Genomic DNA, 17,773 nt, shown 5'->3' with positions numbered 1-17,773 from the left:
AGCGGCCGGGGACTTGAGGGTTACTGCGGCAGTTCAATAATTTCATTAATAAGAAGTTAAGAGGAGGAAGATTTGAATTGCTCAATCGCGGAACATGGCCAATATTCTTGAATTTTAATTTTTTTTATCGTTTGTATGTTCTAGCGTCGCATTGCCCAAAAAAAAAAAAAAAAAAAAAAAAAAATTGAAATCAAACGCCGAGTCCTGCAATCTTAAGTTTCAGCAGTCGCTATTACACTGTGCGATTGCAATTACTCCCCAAAATAAATTAAAATGTTCCCAGCTACGTTCACTAAAATTGACCGCGATTGCAATAATATTCACCAAAAGTATCCTCCGACGGTTTTCGGAAAAATCGGCCTGGCTCGCTTCATGCCAGGCCGATCGGAGCCGCGTTTGGAGCGGAGGTTCTGCCCTCCATCCCGCGTCGGGCGGTGCAAAGAAACTTTAAAAGGCATGCAATACTAAATTCCCCATGGGATTTTGGCTGCTTAATCCGAACACGGATTTGGCTTTTTTCCATCATGCACAGATTTTCCGGAACACTGATACTTCTCTGGAAAAGCTAGATTTGTAGGGAAAATTCCTATTTTTGAGGAGAACATATAGACCTATTAGGTGTTAGGTAAAAGACGTTAAGAGAGAAAAATAATTTGATTTTCATGTTTTATTTTTTTTTATTGAAGAAAAATTATCCATACGGAGTGTACAAGAGCCTCAGAATCACAAAAAAAATCAAATCATGAGTTGAAAAACGCTAATTCCGCGAGTATAAATAATCGCGTCAAACTCGGTTCAGATACCGTAAAACGCATGTTAGCGCTACATTACGAAAGGAATATTTCACGCATTGCGCGTTCACCAAGGGTGCGTGCTGGGGTTGAGAATTTATAATTAGTCGTTGTAGGGCCTACCGCGAGGCACACGGTGTCCTAGGCTTTTGCACTCTTGGACTCAGTAACACATTTCTTGTTTCAAGCCTCCATCAAACGGTCTGTCGCAAATATTTCACTATCCTATTCCACTCCTCGATCTGAGAAATCTTTGTTTTACAATGTTGTCTTTTCAGTTTGCTGATCAAAAGCTTCAATCACTGATAAAATGGGAAGCATTACCTACAAGAAAATTTCGCGAAAGACAATTTATCCATTCCAAATATTCTTCAATGTACTTAGCACAAAAATAGCGCAAGTGATCGAGTTATTAACGAGATACATACTTACTGGGAGCAATGGTCAACTTTTAATTTTTTTAGATTTGTTTGAAATTGTTCAACCCACCTCGGATAGATTTATGAACGCATGATATCGAACATCACGTCCGTTTTTTTGGGTTAGGTATTACGTCAATGTTCTCCGCAAAAATAGGAATTTTCCCTACAAATGTAGCTTTTCCAGAGAAGTATCAGTGTTCCGGAAAATCTGTGCATGATGGAAAAAAGCTAAATCCGTGTTCGGATTCAGCAGCCAAAATCTCATTGGGAATTTAGTATTCCATGCCTATTAAAGTTACTTTTCTAATCCTAATACCGAGGTTTTTGCGGACCAGTGCTCCTATTCGCCCATTAAACACCATGTAAAACTGATCCAGTTGTTGTGCGCCGGAAAGGGAATAAGTAAAACATTTTTCTCAGATACTAGTGGCTGATTCTTAATCAATTTTTGCCTCTCAATCCGAAAATGATCTTATTTTTCATTTAAAATCTACCAAATTTTTGAAAAATAGACTTTTCTGCTCAAAAAAATCCCCTCTCTTTGGGATATTAATTTTTTCGAAGGTTTTGGAAGAGAACTAGGATCATTTTCGGCTGCAGCGTCAAAAATTGAGTGGGAATAACTCCACTTGTTGTGTGAGAAATAAAATTACTCTCTCTTCTCCGACGCATAACAATCGGATGAGCTTTACCAGGCTTTACAAAGGCGGAAAGGAGCACTTGTCCGAAAAAATATTGATGTCAGGAACAGATAGGAAACTTGAATAAGCATGCAATAAATGGCTCTTGTGTAATTTTGGCAGCTGAATCCGAAAATCGCCGTATTTTTTCTCCTGTCATTCAGCCTGCATAAACTGCTACGTGCGAAGCACGTAAGGGTCGCTAGTAACATAAATAAAGAGGGAAAACAAAATTGAAGGATTGACAATAAATAAAATAATTGTTCAAGGTTTCATTAATCATCTTCAAACATAAAATAATACACTGAAAAAATTTCACGGCAAAATCTTAGTTTCTGATTCTTAAAAGAATGAGGTAGAACTTGCACCCGGAAACATTTTGAACGAAAATGATAACGATCAATGCGTATCCATCCGGAAACGAAAAACATGCTACCAGCAGATGACAAACAGCATAAGTGAGCACAATTACTCAGACCACGTATAACTGGAACCCTGAAATCGGATGAAAGGGTTGGTGGTAGGGGTGATCAACGGCCCAACATCACCGTGAGTCTGGGAATTGGCGAGGGCTGCACGGGGCGAGTACGGCATGTCCGTAAAGCATGGGGAAAAACGCCGTGAGTGCCACCCGCGTCCCGAGTTTCCTGTACACACGGCAGTCTATCGTTGTAACCTCGCCTCTATGCGGGACATACGGCAGGTACCCCCCTCCATATCTCTGAAACCAATGAAAATACGCCTTTGCTGACTTCACCATTGAACAGAGCATGCTTCACTTAGTTTAATTTCATGTTTAACTCAAAAAAATTTTTTTTGGTTCATACGGCGTTTTTCCTTAGCACGGCAGTGTAGGAGACCGACGATAATTATCGACGGCGCGGCGTAAGTCCGCAATCTCATATCTTGTATGCAGTGTCTGGAAATCTCCGCCTCTATGTTATTATTTTGAAGGAGAACGAATTGCCATCGTTCCTTGAAGTTTTTGAAGAAATTTCTTTGCACAGAGAAGAAAAGACACGACAGTTTTAAAGAATTGCCGTTGAGTAGTTTTCCGTTTAAAAAATAAAGTATGACAGGAAGTCTGCGACGTCGCAAACCGAGATATGTGATAGCCGACTTATACCGTCGTCATGTAATGCGTCGGGAACTTCAAAAGTCAACTGTCGGATATTTCCCTCTGAGATTATTGGGTTTTAAGCCCCATACTGCCGTGATAGCGAAGAGAGCCGTAAGTGCAAAAATGAAGTTTTGAGAAAACGGGCTCAGAAGCTTCTGACAAAAACATTTAATTGAAAGAAGCCTCCGTTCTTTGTCAAATTGCCACTAATCGTCCGGAAGACTCCTAGAAATCGTATGGATGATTAAAAATCGACTGATTCTATTTCCATTACATAAAAAGGGTATTTTTCATTTTCATGCTAGGTTATTGTTAGGCAAGACAGCCGTAAGTGCTATCTTCTGCATGCTTTCGTGGTTGCGTTTTAGACGCACAACAAACACATTTTCAGGTTAGAAATTGGCAGGAGAGGGCGGCACTTTACTGGAAAGCACTGTTCTTGTTATGTTTGAATTGCCCGCCCCACCGGTCTAACCGTTGAGGGCAATTTCGTTTGTCCTTCTTATGCCCTTGGCTCCTGGCCTAGACGACTGTGTCTCTGATTTTTGTCTTGTCTACCTGTGTGCGCAATAAATCTCGTGGTTCGTCAATTCTATATTCGCATTTCATTTTCAGTCTTCCATCTTGAGTCCACCAAACATATCATTGGCGACGAGGATTAAAAATCGTTTACTTTGTCAACCAACCGCGCCGCGCCGGTCACCTTTACTGCAAGGCACATGAAGAAAGAATCAACCGTGTCAAGCGAAGTCAACCGAGTGAACCGCGTGTCTACCGTGCAACCCGTCAAAGTTGAAATGCTTAGGAACGAAAAATGAGCAACGATCGAAATCAAGATCCACCCAGCCGAATACTTCCTGCCACCACGGCAACGTATGTTGGAACCTTGAAACCTTTTGAAACCAAAGTCTCCCTCTCAACATGGTTAGAAATGCTAGAAAACTTTTGTGACCTCAATGAAATCACCGAGGCATCCAGTAAACGTAAGGTACTTCTTAACTACCTATCCTTGGATGTATACTCAGAATTAAGAATTCAATTGTTGCCTGAGAAACCATCAAGCAAATCATTTGACCAACTAGTCACACTCCTTTAAGAAACCTACGAACCAAATAAGATCCTTTTTTCCGACATTCTAAAGTTTGAATCTGGAGTCCAAGCAGAAGGCGAAACTGCTGCAGTGTACTTAACCTCTCTTAGACTTCTTGCAGATAAATGCAACTTCGGAGACAACCTCAAGAACAGGCTCCTGGTCAAATTTGTAAATGGGCTCAACTCCGTCAACCTCAAAAAAAAATTGTGGGAGAAAAGCGACCTAACCCTGGAGGATGCGATCAAGTTTGTGCGCAACTTCGAAACAATTGCTAGTGAACTTAAACCCGCCCCAGTCAACAAAGCCAACTTCCATAATAATAACCAAGTCAACCGTAGAGCTAATCACAAGTCAAACTCATTTCAACCCGCTAATCTTTCATTTAATCGAAACTCACCACCTCAACCTCAATCTAACAACCAATTTCCAGCGACGAACACAAATCAGCACACCAACTATTGTCAATCAAACAATCAATTTCAACACACGTCAACTAAACAACGGTCAACAATCACGTCAACAACCCAACCGCAGTGTCAACCCGCAAACTACCACTCAGTGTTATAGATGTAGAGACTGCACAATCCCAATTACTGCCCTGCCCGTTATTGGAAATGCTTCAGTTGTGGAATCCAAGGCCACACGTCCATCGCCTGCAACCAAACCAAAGCTGTGTTGGAAGAATCCAGCGATGAGGAAATCGAAGAAATCATCGTGGGAAGGATATCCGATGCTCACCTACCAATCACTGGGTCAACAAGCGACCTCCAAGTCTGCAACATTCCCTCCGCGCAATTCACCTTAGCACCGACTTCTTCTAAGTCACAATCTAATCTCTATGTGTACCGCGTAACCAACAACCCATTACTGGGAAATGTAGTGATAAATGATAAAAGTGTTGAGTGCGAATTCGACTCGGGATCAGCAGTGTCACTAATGTCTCTCAGTGAATTTTCTAACAAATTCCCGCAATCTAAACTGGAAACATGTACATCTCGCTTATGGAATGTTGACGGACAGCTATTAAACACTATAGGAGAAATTATGGTAACAGTTCTCGTTCAACCCAATAGATACACCCTCAGGCTGATTATGGTCAAATTTGCTAAACCAACTTAAATGTTGGTCGGAAGAGAATGGCTTGATACCATGTCCCCGAACTGGCGACACAATCCGCTAGGTCCCCTTCTTAATGATGAGGCCATAAGCCAAAACTGCAGTAACATTTCAGTCAAACACACCCAAGAAAAACACATTGATGAAATCGAACTTCAATTTCCCTATGCTTGTAGCACAGATAAGTCATGATCCTGATATTAGTAAAATCTCAAAGACTTGAACCCGTCACCCACTCTGAATGGGCTTCACCCATTTGGTCAGTTAACAAGAAAACAGGTGGAATTCGAGTAGTTGTCGACTTCCGTAAAACAGTCAACCCCTGTCTTAGACTAGATCACTACCCGTTACCTAGATTAGAGGACATTTGGTAAAAACTAGCAAATTGTAACTTCTTCACCAAAATTGATCTCACAGAAGCATACTTGCAACTGAAAGTTACCGATGATAGTAAAGAAATTCTCACGATCAACACACCCTGGGGATTGTTTCAATTTAAAAGATTAATTTACGGTATCAACAGCGGATCATCAATTTTTCAATCTGTAATCGACCACATATTATGTAATCTCCCCTGGTGTGGAGTCTTTATAGATGATATTGTATTTGGTGACGAAACTATTGATGGAGTCAAACAAAAAACACATATTGTATTAAGCAAATTAGATGATCACAGGGTCCAAGTCAACTTGGACAAAAGTATATTCTATGCATCGGAAATAGAATTTGGCCATATTGTAAAGTGTGAAGGCATCCGCCCAACTATAAATAAAACCTCAGCTAGACTAAACGCTCGTCCACCAAAAAACGTATCCGAACTTAGATCTTATCTAGGTTTAGTTCAATTTTATTCACGCTTAATCCCTAATTTGAGCATGCACTTGAAACCCTTGCACAAATTGCTAGAAAAAAACACTAAGTTCGATTGGAACTCTCAGTGTGACGAAGCCTATTCGTACACTAAACAAAGGTTAGTTGAAAAACCGGTGCTAACCATCTGTGACCCGCAGAAACCTATTTTTGTCTACACCGATGCCTCACCTTATGGAGTAGGCACAGTCCTATGTCACCTCATTGAGAATTTTGATAAACCAGTCATGTATGCATCTGCATCCTTAACTCCTTGCCAACAAAAATATGCACAGCTGGACAGAGAAGCTCTCGCTGTAGTCTTCGCAGCTAAGAAATTTCACAAATACCTCAATGGAATACCATTTACTGTGGTCACTGACAATCGACCCATAAAAAGTCTGTTAAATAAAGGTGTGCCAACTATTGCGTCACCTCGCTTCCAAAGATGGTTCGTAACGCTTTGCGCTTACAACTTTAAAACCGTCTATCATAAAGCATCCTTACTAAAACCAGCAGATGCATTATCCAGACTCCCTGCTGACAATGTAACGATAAAAGAAATTTCTGAAACCATTGAACTGTTACCCGATATTCCTTTAACCCCTGAATTAATTGCTCTAGGAACTGAAAATGAAAACACCCTTAGCACTGTCTTCAATTATGTGTTGCAAGGATGGCCTAGAAACGTCAAAGATGTTAACATTAGACCTTATTTTCTAGTAAGGGAAAGTCTATCGTTGCATGATAATGTCATACTTTTTGGAGATAGAGTTGTTATCTCAAAAAAATTGCAAACTAAGGTCCTTGAAAATTTGCATGATTCTCATCCCGGGATTGTAAGGATGAAATCGCTCGCTAGGAAAAATGTATGGTGGCCAACATTGAATAACGATATTGAAAACAAAATAAAAAACTGTGCAGCTTGTCAAATCGTCAATTTCAAACCTGTATCATCCGCTAAAACTTCATGGCCAGAAACCAATCAACCCTGGCAACGAGTACATTTAGACCATTTTTTTTTTAATAATGAGGTGTATGTGGTACTCGATGATTCATATAGTAAATGGATTGAAGTCTGGCCGGTATCGTCTACAAATTTTGAATCTCTAGAAGAAAAATTATTAATGCACTTTGCTACATATGGCCCTATGGTGCAAGAAGTGACGGACAATGGTCCGCCATTTCAGTCACAAGAATTCAAAGACTTATGTACTAAGCATTCTATTATTGTCACGAAGTCACCACTTTACCACCCAACTAGTAACGGCCTAGCCGAAAGAGCCGTCCAAACTGTCAAAAAGGCTTTAGAGAAAATCAAATTAGAAAATTGTAACATTTCAAAAAAAGATCTACTTAAGAAATTATGTAAATTTGTATTCGCATATAGAAACACCCCCATAACTGGAAAAGATGTCAGCACCTGCGATCCCGTACTTAAACAAACCCCTCGGACAACCCTTAACTTAATACACCCCAAAAAGCAACCCAAAGCCCCTAAATTGCCAAGCCTTAGCGTTAACGAAACAGTCCCAGTAAGAATGTCCAAACAGCACCAAGTACAAAAAGGTGTAATTCATAAGCAAATAAGCCCTACAACGTATCTAATTAAAGTCAATGGAGAAATAAAACTTTGTAACTTAAATCAAATCAAGCTCACAACGCTCTCCGACCTAGAAGTAGAGCAAAAGCCCCCCCCCCCCCCTTATCCTAGCGTAGACCCACTAAACCTAGCATGATGCAATCAAGCGAAAGCATATCTAAGCAGCAAATACAGCTTGCACCTAAAATAGCTAAGGTCATTAGCCCAAGCTCTCCTGTGAAAAAGCAACAACCTGGTCCTCATACAGGAAATACTCGTAGAGCACTCTCCTTCAACGAGACAAATGCTATGCTACCAGGAACTAGTAACTCCCCACAAACCTAAAGGCCAAGCTGTACCCGACAACCCAATAATTAAAAAAAATAGACCCTCAGTAGCTCAAAACTTAAATTCTCCTGAACGACAGAATGAAGGTAGTTCAGAGCAACCCTCCTCTTCACGTAACAAAACCCCCGAACCACCTTTCACCCCATCTGCACCTCCACCGAGGAAGTCAAGAAGGGAATCGAAACCAGTTATGCGACTAAATTTATAAACTAAGCGAAATTTTTTGAACAATCTGTTTCTTGTTTTTTTTTTCGGTTGACCAGGGAGTGGGTGTTATGTTTGAATTGCCCGCCCCACCGGTCTAACCGTTGAGGGCAATTTCGTTTGTCCTTCTTATGCCCTTGGCTCCTGGCCAAGACGACTGTCACTCTGATTTTTGTCTTGTCTATCTGTGTGCGCAATAAATCTCGTGGTTCGTCAATTCTATTTTCGCATTTCATTTTCAGTCTTCCTTCTTGAGTCCACCAAACATATCAGTTCTCATTGGCTCTCATGCATCTACGGCTGTCTTGAAAAAGAACTGTGTCATTTTTTGTGCACTTACGGCTTTTACATACGTCTCGTTTTCATTAAATTAGGATGAATTTTGCTGTTTTAGCTGTCTCAGTAATTTCATCTAAAAGAGTTTAGACGAATTTTGAAGAAAACTCGATTTCGAAAATTTTGCACTTACGGCTCTCTTCGCTATCACGGCAGCATATGTCACCGTGTGTAGGACATTCCTTTGTTTGGATAGCCTTAAAAAAGTGGAACGCGGTGAGGAAATGACGAATGCCATATCGTGCCATTGTTCGTTTTTTCGAGGATTTTCAAAAATGTTGCACTCAAATGTAACGGAAATTACATTTTTAAAATATATAAATTATGAAATGTAGAATTTATATTTGGATTATTGCAGGTTATACCCGAAAGTAAATCTCCGGATGGATCCGTGACCGTTTGTCGGAAGTGTCACAATACGTGCCTTGTTTCGCCTTGCAGTACGACTGAAGTTTTCCTGCATACGGAATCTGCCTCAAGGGATTTCAACGCAAATCCCATCTTTGATGAACCTAGTAATAATTACGAATTGCTGAGCCCTTCGGATCCATTCAATCCTTTGCCTGGAATTTCTGTCCATCCACCGAGCCCGCCCAAAAAATCTCAGGCAAGTTAAATAGGCGCGTTTATTTTTCCCAAATCATGGCGGCTGATATATGAATTCATTTGAAATTTTATCTACGGACACTCACAACCAGTTTTAAAGGGAGCTAAAGGATACCTAAGGGGTTGTAGTCGTGGTTTGAACATCAGATATGTCATCTTGATGCCTAATAAAGGACTTACTAAAAATTCAATCGCAGGACTAAGGCTTTCTTTCATAGACGTTTGTTCACCTCTCATACAAACCGCCTAGGAATACATCGAATGCCTACTCATAAAATTTTTCTCCCCCCTACTGAATCTACCTTGGTTCCTGGTTGCTAAAGCTATTTTATTTTACCCATATTATACCTTTTTACATGGGTTTTAATACTTTAGAAAATGACACTTTTTAGGATATTTTAATATGGTATTATATACCTAATTTCGGCTACTGAATACCATATTTAAAAGGTATTTGAATGGGTTTCTTAACATACATATATCTTGATGGGTGCTACACGTCTTATTTTGGCTACCAGGGCGTTCCGAAAACAGTTCCTGCTTTCCTTAGGAACATAACCCCATTATTTTGAACGGTTCGATGTAGAAAATGAAACTTTGGGAATGTTCCTATCTCAAAGGGGACCATCTTTTTTTTTGGGGGGGGGGGGAGGGTCAAAATTTTGGCACCCCTCAGCGGGGGTAGGGGGCCCCCAACTTTTTTTTCAAATAGCAACCCCTATCTTGTGATACATAATTGGAAAGAACGCAAAAAACTAAGAATTTCGGCGCAAACCACAGATCAATATCTTAATTTTTGACCGAGTTATGATAGGTCAAAGGTCGAATTTGACCTATTTTCAAAAAATCATAACTCCGGCTCAAGTTATTGCAAAGAAAAAAATAAAAAGGGAAAATTTACCGAATTGTGTTCGCTTTTTAGTAAAAATTGGAGAAATCACTTCGAGCTGATTTTAAGGGGAGGGCTCGGACCCCCAGATACGTCAATCCAAAGGTCATTCAATTTTTCCGCGAAATAAGCCAATTTCCTCTAGGTTTGCCTCCACATTATCTCAGCAGGGTCAAAATCAGTTCAACATTACGTTGGCAAGTCCCCAAATTTCGGGTAAAGTTAAAAAAAACGAAATTTAAAGTGATTAGATTTTCCCGTTTAATTTTTTTCTTGACGATAATTTGAACCGGAGTCATGATTTTTTGAAAATAGGTCAAATTTGACCTTTGACCTACCATAACTCGGTCAAAAATTTAAATATTGATCTGCGGTTTGCGCCAAAATTCTTAGTTCTGTATGTTCTTTCCAATGATATATCACAAGATAGGGGTTGCTTTTTGAAAAAAAAAGTCGGGGGCCCCCCCGCCCCAGCTGAGGGGGGACCAAAATTTTGACCCCCCCCCCCCAAAAAAAAAACAAGACGGTCTCCTTTGAGATAGGAACATTATCAAAGTTTCATTTTCTATCTCGAACCGTTCAAAAGTTAGAGGTGGGGGGCTGGACTTTTGGAACACCCTGTCATACATATATATATATAATTACTACTATTTTCTCTATTTCTCTGTTGATTGATTAGAGCCAAGAAACCGAAGACGACAGTGATGAGGGAGAAGATTTACCTTACCAAGTACTTCCATCCACTTTCTTAAAGAGATACGACACAATGAGTAGTCTCGAAAAACTCGATAGAGAGCAAGACTCTGACGAACCGGCAAAAACATCAGGTAAATACTTTGATCCAATTAAAAGTAAAAATTTAAAATTATAATGAAAACAAAAATATTGAATCTATCGGCCCAATAAAGAAATCTGCGATGTACCTAATCTTTAAAGGATTTTTCCAGACACTGGTAGCCCATAGATTCGACTATTATGTAAGTATATGTTACGAGCAGATCCCGATTTTGGGCAGATTGCTATTTTTTTATACTGCGGAAATTTGGCAGCGCTGGTGGATGCATGAACGAAATGAACGAAATAAGAAATGGACAATAACTCCTGAAGATGCGTACGTTGTCTGATAATGTCCGAATACAGCTGAAACCGCGTCACCGTGACTACGGGGAAATCAGCGTTTTGTTGATATAGTCTCAGTTGACGTGTGGGTACTTGCGCATTGACTGCTGCTGTTCACGTTTTACTAATTTTAGGTGTCGTGTGTTACATCATCTCAAACAATGATAATAGAACAGGAAGTTCTGACCTAGTGAATCCTGCACATCCCGATTGACGCGTTCCACACTCTCCTGGCTCTGGAAATGCCGCGGTTTGCCGTGAGCTATACGTGTCCCCGGTCAAAGGACGATCAATTAATCGAGAACTTTGTTCTCAAATTCTTTCCATTAATGCGAATGGATTAAAACCTGCTAAACTCTTAGAATTTAGTGAAAAAATGGCAAAATTACGCGTAGATATAGCATTGTTCTCTGAAACCCATTTTGCTAGGGAATCGAGAGGATACTTAAAAGGATATAGATTTTATAATTCACGACATCCTTCTAATAACGCTAGGGGGGGAGCCTCTATTGCTATCAGGGAAAACATTAAACACTCTGTTCTCGAAATTGTAGAAGAAGAACGTTTCCAAGCGGTGATTATTCAAATTGAGTCATCGCTAGGGCCATTTAATGTCAGCGCGTTATACGCTCCACCACGTCATCGATGCTCAGTTGACGACTATTCTGGTCTACTTGATAAATTGGGTCCTCGCTTTCTTATCGGGGGGGACTTCAACTGTAAAAACGTCAGATGGGGTTCGAGATTAACTAACCCGAAAGGTGATAATCTTGAAACTGCAGTCAATCTTATCGGAGGTGATTTTATCTCTCCGGGTAAACCCACCTTCTATCCAGGTAATCCATTGAAAGAGCCAGACGTAATTGATTTTTTCATCTTCAATAATCTCAATCTCAATAACAAAACTTCTTGCAATGTGTTAGAGGGAAAAAAAGATCATGTGCCGGTTTTCTTATCTATATTTGCTACTCCAGTATTAGTTAAACGCCCACCCTGTCTAATTTCTACTCAAACAGACTGGAAAAAATTTCGAGAATTATTAACTTCCCGTATTAATAACTCAACTTCAATAAACGACTGCTCCACACTTGATAAGGAGGCAGAGTCATTAATTTCGAGCATCCAAGAGGCTGCAAAAGCAAGCACGCCGGTTGCTAGAACTTTTAATAATTTTCATCATAAATGCACTCTTCCAAAGGAAATACTCAGCCTTATTGACCGTAAAAACAAAGCGGGAAGGAGGAGAAGGATTACTCACCATGAATCTGATAAAAATCTCTACAATAGACTAAACAAGGCAGTGGAGAAACGTATTAATGAATTTCGTAATGAAAAATTTGAAAAATTTGTAGCTAATCTCAGCCCAAGCGAAGCTAATGATTACACCCTTTGGAAAGCGACAAAATCCCTAAAACGTCCTTTCCTAGCTAGCTTCCCAATTAGAAAACCGGACGGTGAATGGGCAAATAATAGCCAGGAAAAAGCCCATACTATTGCCGATCACCTTGAAAAAGTATTTCAACCTAACCCCTGCGAATCTCCAGAGAAGGAATGCGAACTAGAGGAAGAAGTTGGTAATATTAATTTTCTCCCTGCAGAAAAAATCAACAAAATTACATATGACGAAATTTTCAAGGAAATTAAATATAAAACAAAAATCAAGAAAAGTCCAGGTTTTGATCTTATCTCAGCAATTATCCTCAAGCAACTTCCTCCTGCGGCAATCAAAAAATTAGAAGCACTCTTTAATGCAGCATTGTCATTGAAATACATCCCTAGTCAATGGAAATTGGCTGAGGTGATTGTTATTTTAAAATCCGGAAAACCTCCTTCAGCCCCTAGTTCGTACCGCCCTATCTCCTTACTTCCCCTGATATGCAAACTTTTCGAGAAGTTATATATTAAACGTTTACTGACAATTGTAAATAAGAAAAAGTTACTTCCTAATGAGCAGTTTGGTTTCAGGGCTAAACATAGCACAATAGAACAATTACACCGGATCTCTTCTTATATTGAAAAGGCGCTAGAGGAGAAACAGTTTTGTAATGTAGTTTTCTTGGATGTCGCCCAGGCATTTGACAAAGTCTGGCATTCTAAAGTGGCATTTAAACTTTCTAAATTCTTGCCTGGGAACCACGTGCAATTAATAATGTCCTACTTAGCAGATAGATCTTTTAGGGTTCGATTTGAAGACTCTTACTCTGAATTTAGGAAAATAAGAGCAGGGGTACCTCAAGGTTCAGTACTCTCCCCCCTAATCTTTAGTCTCTTTACAGCTGACGTACCAAAACCTAAAAAAGGGAAAATTGGGATCTTTGCGGACGACACGGCCGTTGCGTCCTCCGCGCCCACATATGAGGAGACAGTCACTAACATCCAAGAGTGCCTGGACGACATCCAGGATTGGACTGAGCGCGATCGCACGGCGCTTAACGCCACCAAATCAGTTAACGTGGTCTTTACCTTAAGACCATATGTTTATGTCCCTGTGATCCTAAATAAAATTGCTATTCCCCATGCGCAAAAGGCTCCTTACCTCGGCCTTACCATGGACTGTAAGTTAAAATGGAAGGAGCATATTCTAAATAAGAAAAAGCAAATTGACTTAAAGCACAGACAGATGCTATGGCTTCTCGGAAAGCGATCTAAATTAAAGCTAAAAAATAAAGTTTTACTTTATAAATCAATGTTAAGGCCAATCTGGGTATACGGCTGCCAGATTTGGGCGTGTGCCGCCAGTTCCAATCTCAAAATTATTGAGACAATTCAAAATAAAATACTCAGACAAATGGCAGGGGCCAGGTGGTACGAGCGTAACATCGATATTAGAGATGAGCTCGGGATCGAAGAGATGGACATGTACATCTCACGTATGTACAATAGATATGAAGAGAGACTGGGCGGTCACCCCAATCCCGAAGCAATAGCGCTTTTGGATTGGGGCTCCGAGACCCGGAGGTTAAAAAGACGCAAACCACATGAGTTGAGCACAGCTCATTTCCGTCGGTGTTAGGCTCGTGCCTCTGGCCCTTACCAGTCTTAGTCGACTGACAGGGCGAAAGCATAGTTAGTAGAAAAATTCTCTAGAATCTAGTTCTAGGAATAATTATAGTTAATATCAGTTAGTTTTTCTCCCGCTTTTTACAGGATTTTACTTCTATCTCATTTGTTCATCCTTCATTTTCATTCTCATTAATTTAATCCATAAAGCGGTGTTTATTTCTTTTTTATTATATTAGGCTTAAAGGAAAATTTGTAAAGACTCGTAAGGTCTAGTAATATAAGTTGTAATTCAATATGTGTAATTACAAAATTAAATAAAAAAAAAAAAAAAAAAAAAAAATTCTTTCCATTATCACTTTGCAGGATTGTAGGCGTGCCCAGTAAGCAAAAAATATCCAGAAATGTGTAGGTATGCGACTCTTTTGGCAGTTTTCGTTTTCAATGCTTTCAGGACCACACACTTGGATAAGTGATCCTGATAATTTAAAATGAATTTATCTTCACCACTTTCGCACGATTCCATGTCTATCAGATCAACCTGTTCCCTACCTAATTTTTCGGTGAAAACCATAGGTTTGACAGCCATCCCGCGTTCGGTGGCGCCTCTATTTTCTTGGCATGTCTGACAAAGCGATAAATAAACTAAAATGACTTCTCTGTTTACATTAGCTCACTTAATTTTCTCTTTGAATTCGAATTTGCCCCAGATCCGCCCAGAAATCGGGATCTGCCCGTGATGTATACAGAAAAATCGCCCCTGCCACAATGCACTTTGGCCCTCTGCCGCACCCAAACGCTACATGTGTGTAGGTGTTACGCACAGATCGTGTAATTGCCCAATTCATGAAATGAGTAATGTTGTTGCCCAAATCGTGAAATGGCGCAAAAAATGCCCATTACGTGAAATGGGGCAGGGAAAAATTGCCCAATTGACGCATTGGGCAAAAAATTAAAAAAACGCTGACGCTCAATGTGTGTAATTGCCCAATGCGTGAAGTGGGGCATGTGCCAATTCGTGAACGTAGCAACTGCTGAATATTGGTTAAAAGGTACGAGAAAGGACAACAGCGCGGTGGCCCGGTCATCAAGATTCTATCATTTATATCGAGGTGCGGCACATAAATAACTTACTGGGGATGATCTCTTGTTTACTTCCGTAAAAAAATGCTTGGTTTAGCATAGCCAGTAAACAGTTAGCCGTCGCGTCGCGTGGAACGTCGTAGTGCGCCGTACTGATTTTAAATTATTCGTTTTTAAAATCTTCTACTGTATGTTTTAGAGTTATAATGGGGTTATGTTCCTCAATGTTTTTGCCTCTTGAGATTTATCTCGTCTTCAATTTCTTCATCCCACCAGTAAGGATGCTGGTATTTATTACTGCATGGTTTTGCGAACACCTAGGGCTTCTTTCGCTGCAGAGTGGATACAATTTTTGATGAACTGTTACTGCTCTTCCGTGGTACCCGAGAGTCCATCCCAGAGCCTTGACACTAAGGTGCTCCAAACTTTCGATGTTATACCATACTTCATGATTTTGCGTTCCCTGTCTCTGCTGTTGCTCAGGCATTGGCTCTTTATCTTTAATCCCGTTAACGGGAAACGCTATATCTGCTCGGAGGAAATAATGATCACTGCCGCATGAGAGTCCCCTGCACACTCTAACTTGCTGCAATTTCAACTTAGTAGTGTGCTTTACAATTACATAATCGATGATGGATTTCAATCCTCGCGTTGGCTGGACCCAGGTATACTTATGGATGTCTTTGTGTCTTAGGTATTAAATACCATTTTAAAATATCCTATAAAGTGTCCTTTTTTTATAGTATAAAATACCATATAAAAATAGGTATAAAATAGGGTATGTATTAAATACCATATTATATGGGTATGAAATGGGGTACCATTCTAAATGTGTAAAAAATAGGTTTCTAGGTGGCCTGTAAAATACTTGAACTCGTTCGAATGGCTTTCTACATTGACAATACACGGTCTCGTTAAGGTGCATCGTTGACCTCGCAGTTTTGGACCGTGCGGATTGTTATGCTGCTTGCCTATTTGGAAATCTCAGTAAATGAAAACCAATGAGGTTGATATGTGCGAGTTGATGACGCACCTCATCAACACATTGTGTTGGAGTTCACTGCTTGTTCTTTTTTATATTTACTTGTCAAGTACTTTTGGTATTTTCATTGACTCCAAGATATGCTTTGATGAAGGATACAACACTAGAAATCGTAATAGCCGTTTGCCCCCTGTTCCGTGGCATGTTCATCGCGATAGGTGCAACCGGAACAACCTCAACCCCAATCAAATCGTTCAGGATGACCAGCAACAGAACTTTGCTTTAGATGATCAACAACAACAATTCGCTCAAAATAATCAGCAGCACATGATCCTTTTTAATCAATCTGTCGACTTTAGCCAACCACCACCAGCATTCTTAGCCAATGATAGCATTGACCAGTTGCCTAATTTCATTTTGGTAAATGACCTCGACCTAATTTCTTGGATGAGAATTATAGGTAACTTTAATAACTCACCTTCACTGCATCGGTCACATATACATAATTTCAATAATTACCTAACCCAGAAATAATAACAATCAGAATTTGCTGTCTCAATTCACGCCCAATATTGCTCCTTCACGGTAGGGTGGTTCGCCTTCTATCAACCTTGTCTTAGTGAACGCCATGAGCGCTCAACTTTTGAGTGGTGTTGGTAATAGTTCTGAGAGTACGAATCCTATCAAACCTGTGTCTGACACAGGTACGATACCCTGCCTCAGTCTTTCTTCTCCTTGTCATCACTCGGCCGCGTCGTGCTTCTCTTTTTTGTTTTATGTAGGCGAGTGTTACACATTGGATCTAATCAATTTTTTTTTTAACGATCGCTACCGTTACCGTTCTTGTCATTGCTGCCGTTATGGTTATGGTTAAGTATGGTCATGATCATGGTTATGGTTATGGTTATGGTTATGGTTATGGTTATGGTTTTTGTTATCTTCATCGTTACCGTTATCGACGCTGACATCGATATTCAATATCGGTCACCTCTCTTGCGATCCTAAGATTGATTCTGTCGTCGTTGATTTTCCGGGTAATTTTCCTCTGGACCATCTGTAGAAGTGAAATTTGCAGAAAAACGATTGGTACTTGGAGTTGAGGTACGGATTTATTGGGATGGGCAAGAGTGCATTTACGTTGAACAGAAGAACTTTCCCAAAGGCAGGAGTTGCTCATTAGATTTCCAAGTAGATTTGTTACATTGTGATGTTTGCGTCGGTTGAGTTTTTAACCGCACCCACTGCCGTCAAAGTCATTAAAACAACGCTGGTGAGAAGTTTTTAACTTCCGTCCATAACAGTGGTGTTTTTTATGACGCCATCTGTTAAAGCTATTTAAGCTTCAACCAGATACGTCTCCGTGGTAACAGAGTTCTATATACGTACGCATTGTAACGCTTTACCTAAACCCGTGTGAATAAAGTCATATCCACAGTATTATTATGAATATTATTAGGTATTATAAAAGTGAATAGTTATTCAATAGTTCTGATTGTTTCTAAATGTACGCAACAAAATGGTGACCCCGACGTGATTAAAACAATAATGAAAAA

General features: G+C 40.0%; 1 protein-coding gene across 9 annotated transcripts in view; it reads left to right on the top strand.

Moving 5' to 3' along the window:
• The window catches only part of PsGEF (Protostome-specific GEF), a 516,326-nt gene that overhangs the window by 409,045 nt on the left and 89,508 nt on the right, over window positions 1–17,773 (top strand). For 8 of the 9 annotated variants that reach the window (XM_072297125.1, XM_072297127.1, XM_072297130.1 and 5 more), the window contains 2 exons: window positions 8,900–9,148; window positions 10,716–10,863. In XM_072297125.1, coding sequence (XP_072153226.1) covers window positions 8,900–9,148; window positions 10,716–10,863 — 397 coding nt within the window. The remainder of the gene's footprint in view (window positions 1–8,899; window positions 9,149–10,715; window positions 10,864–17,773) is intronic. The other variant, XM_072297131.1, reaches the window with a different exon arrangement.

This window comes from Bemisia tabaci, chromosome 2 (genome assembly GCF_918797505.1).
Source record: "Bemisia tabaci chromosome 2, PGI_BMITA_v3".
NCBI lineage: Eukaryota > Metazoa > Arthropoda > Insecta > Hemiptera > Aleyrodidae > Bemisia > Bemisia tabaci.
This window is presented reverse-complemented; position numbering and strand designations above follow the sequence as displayed.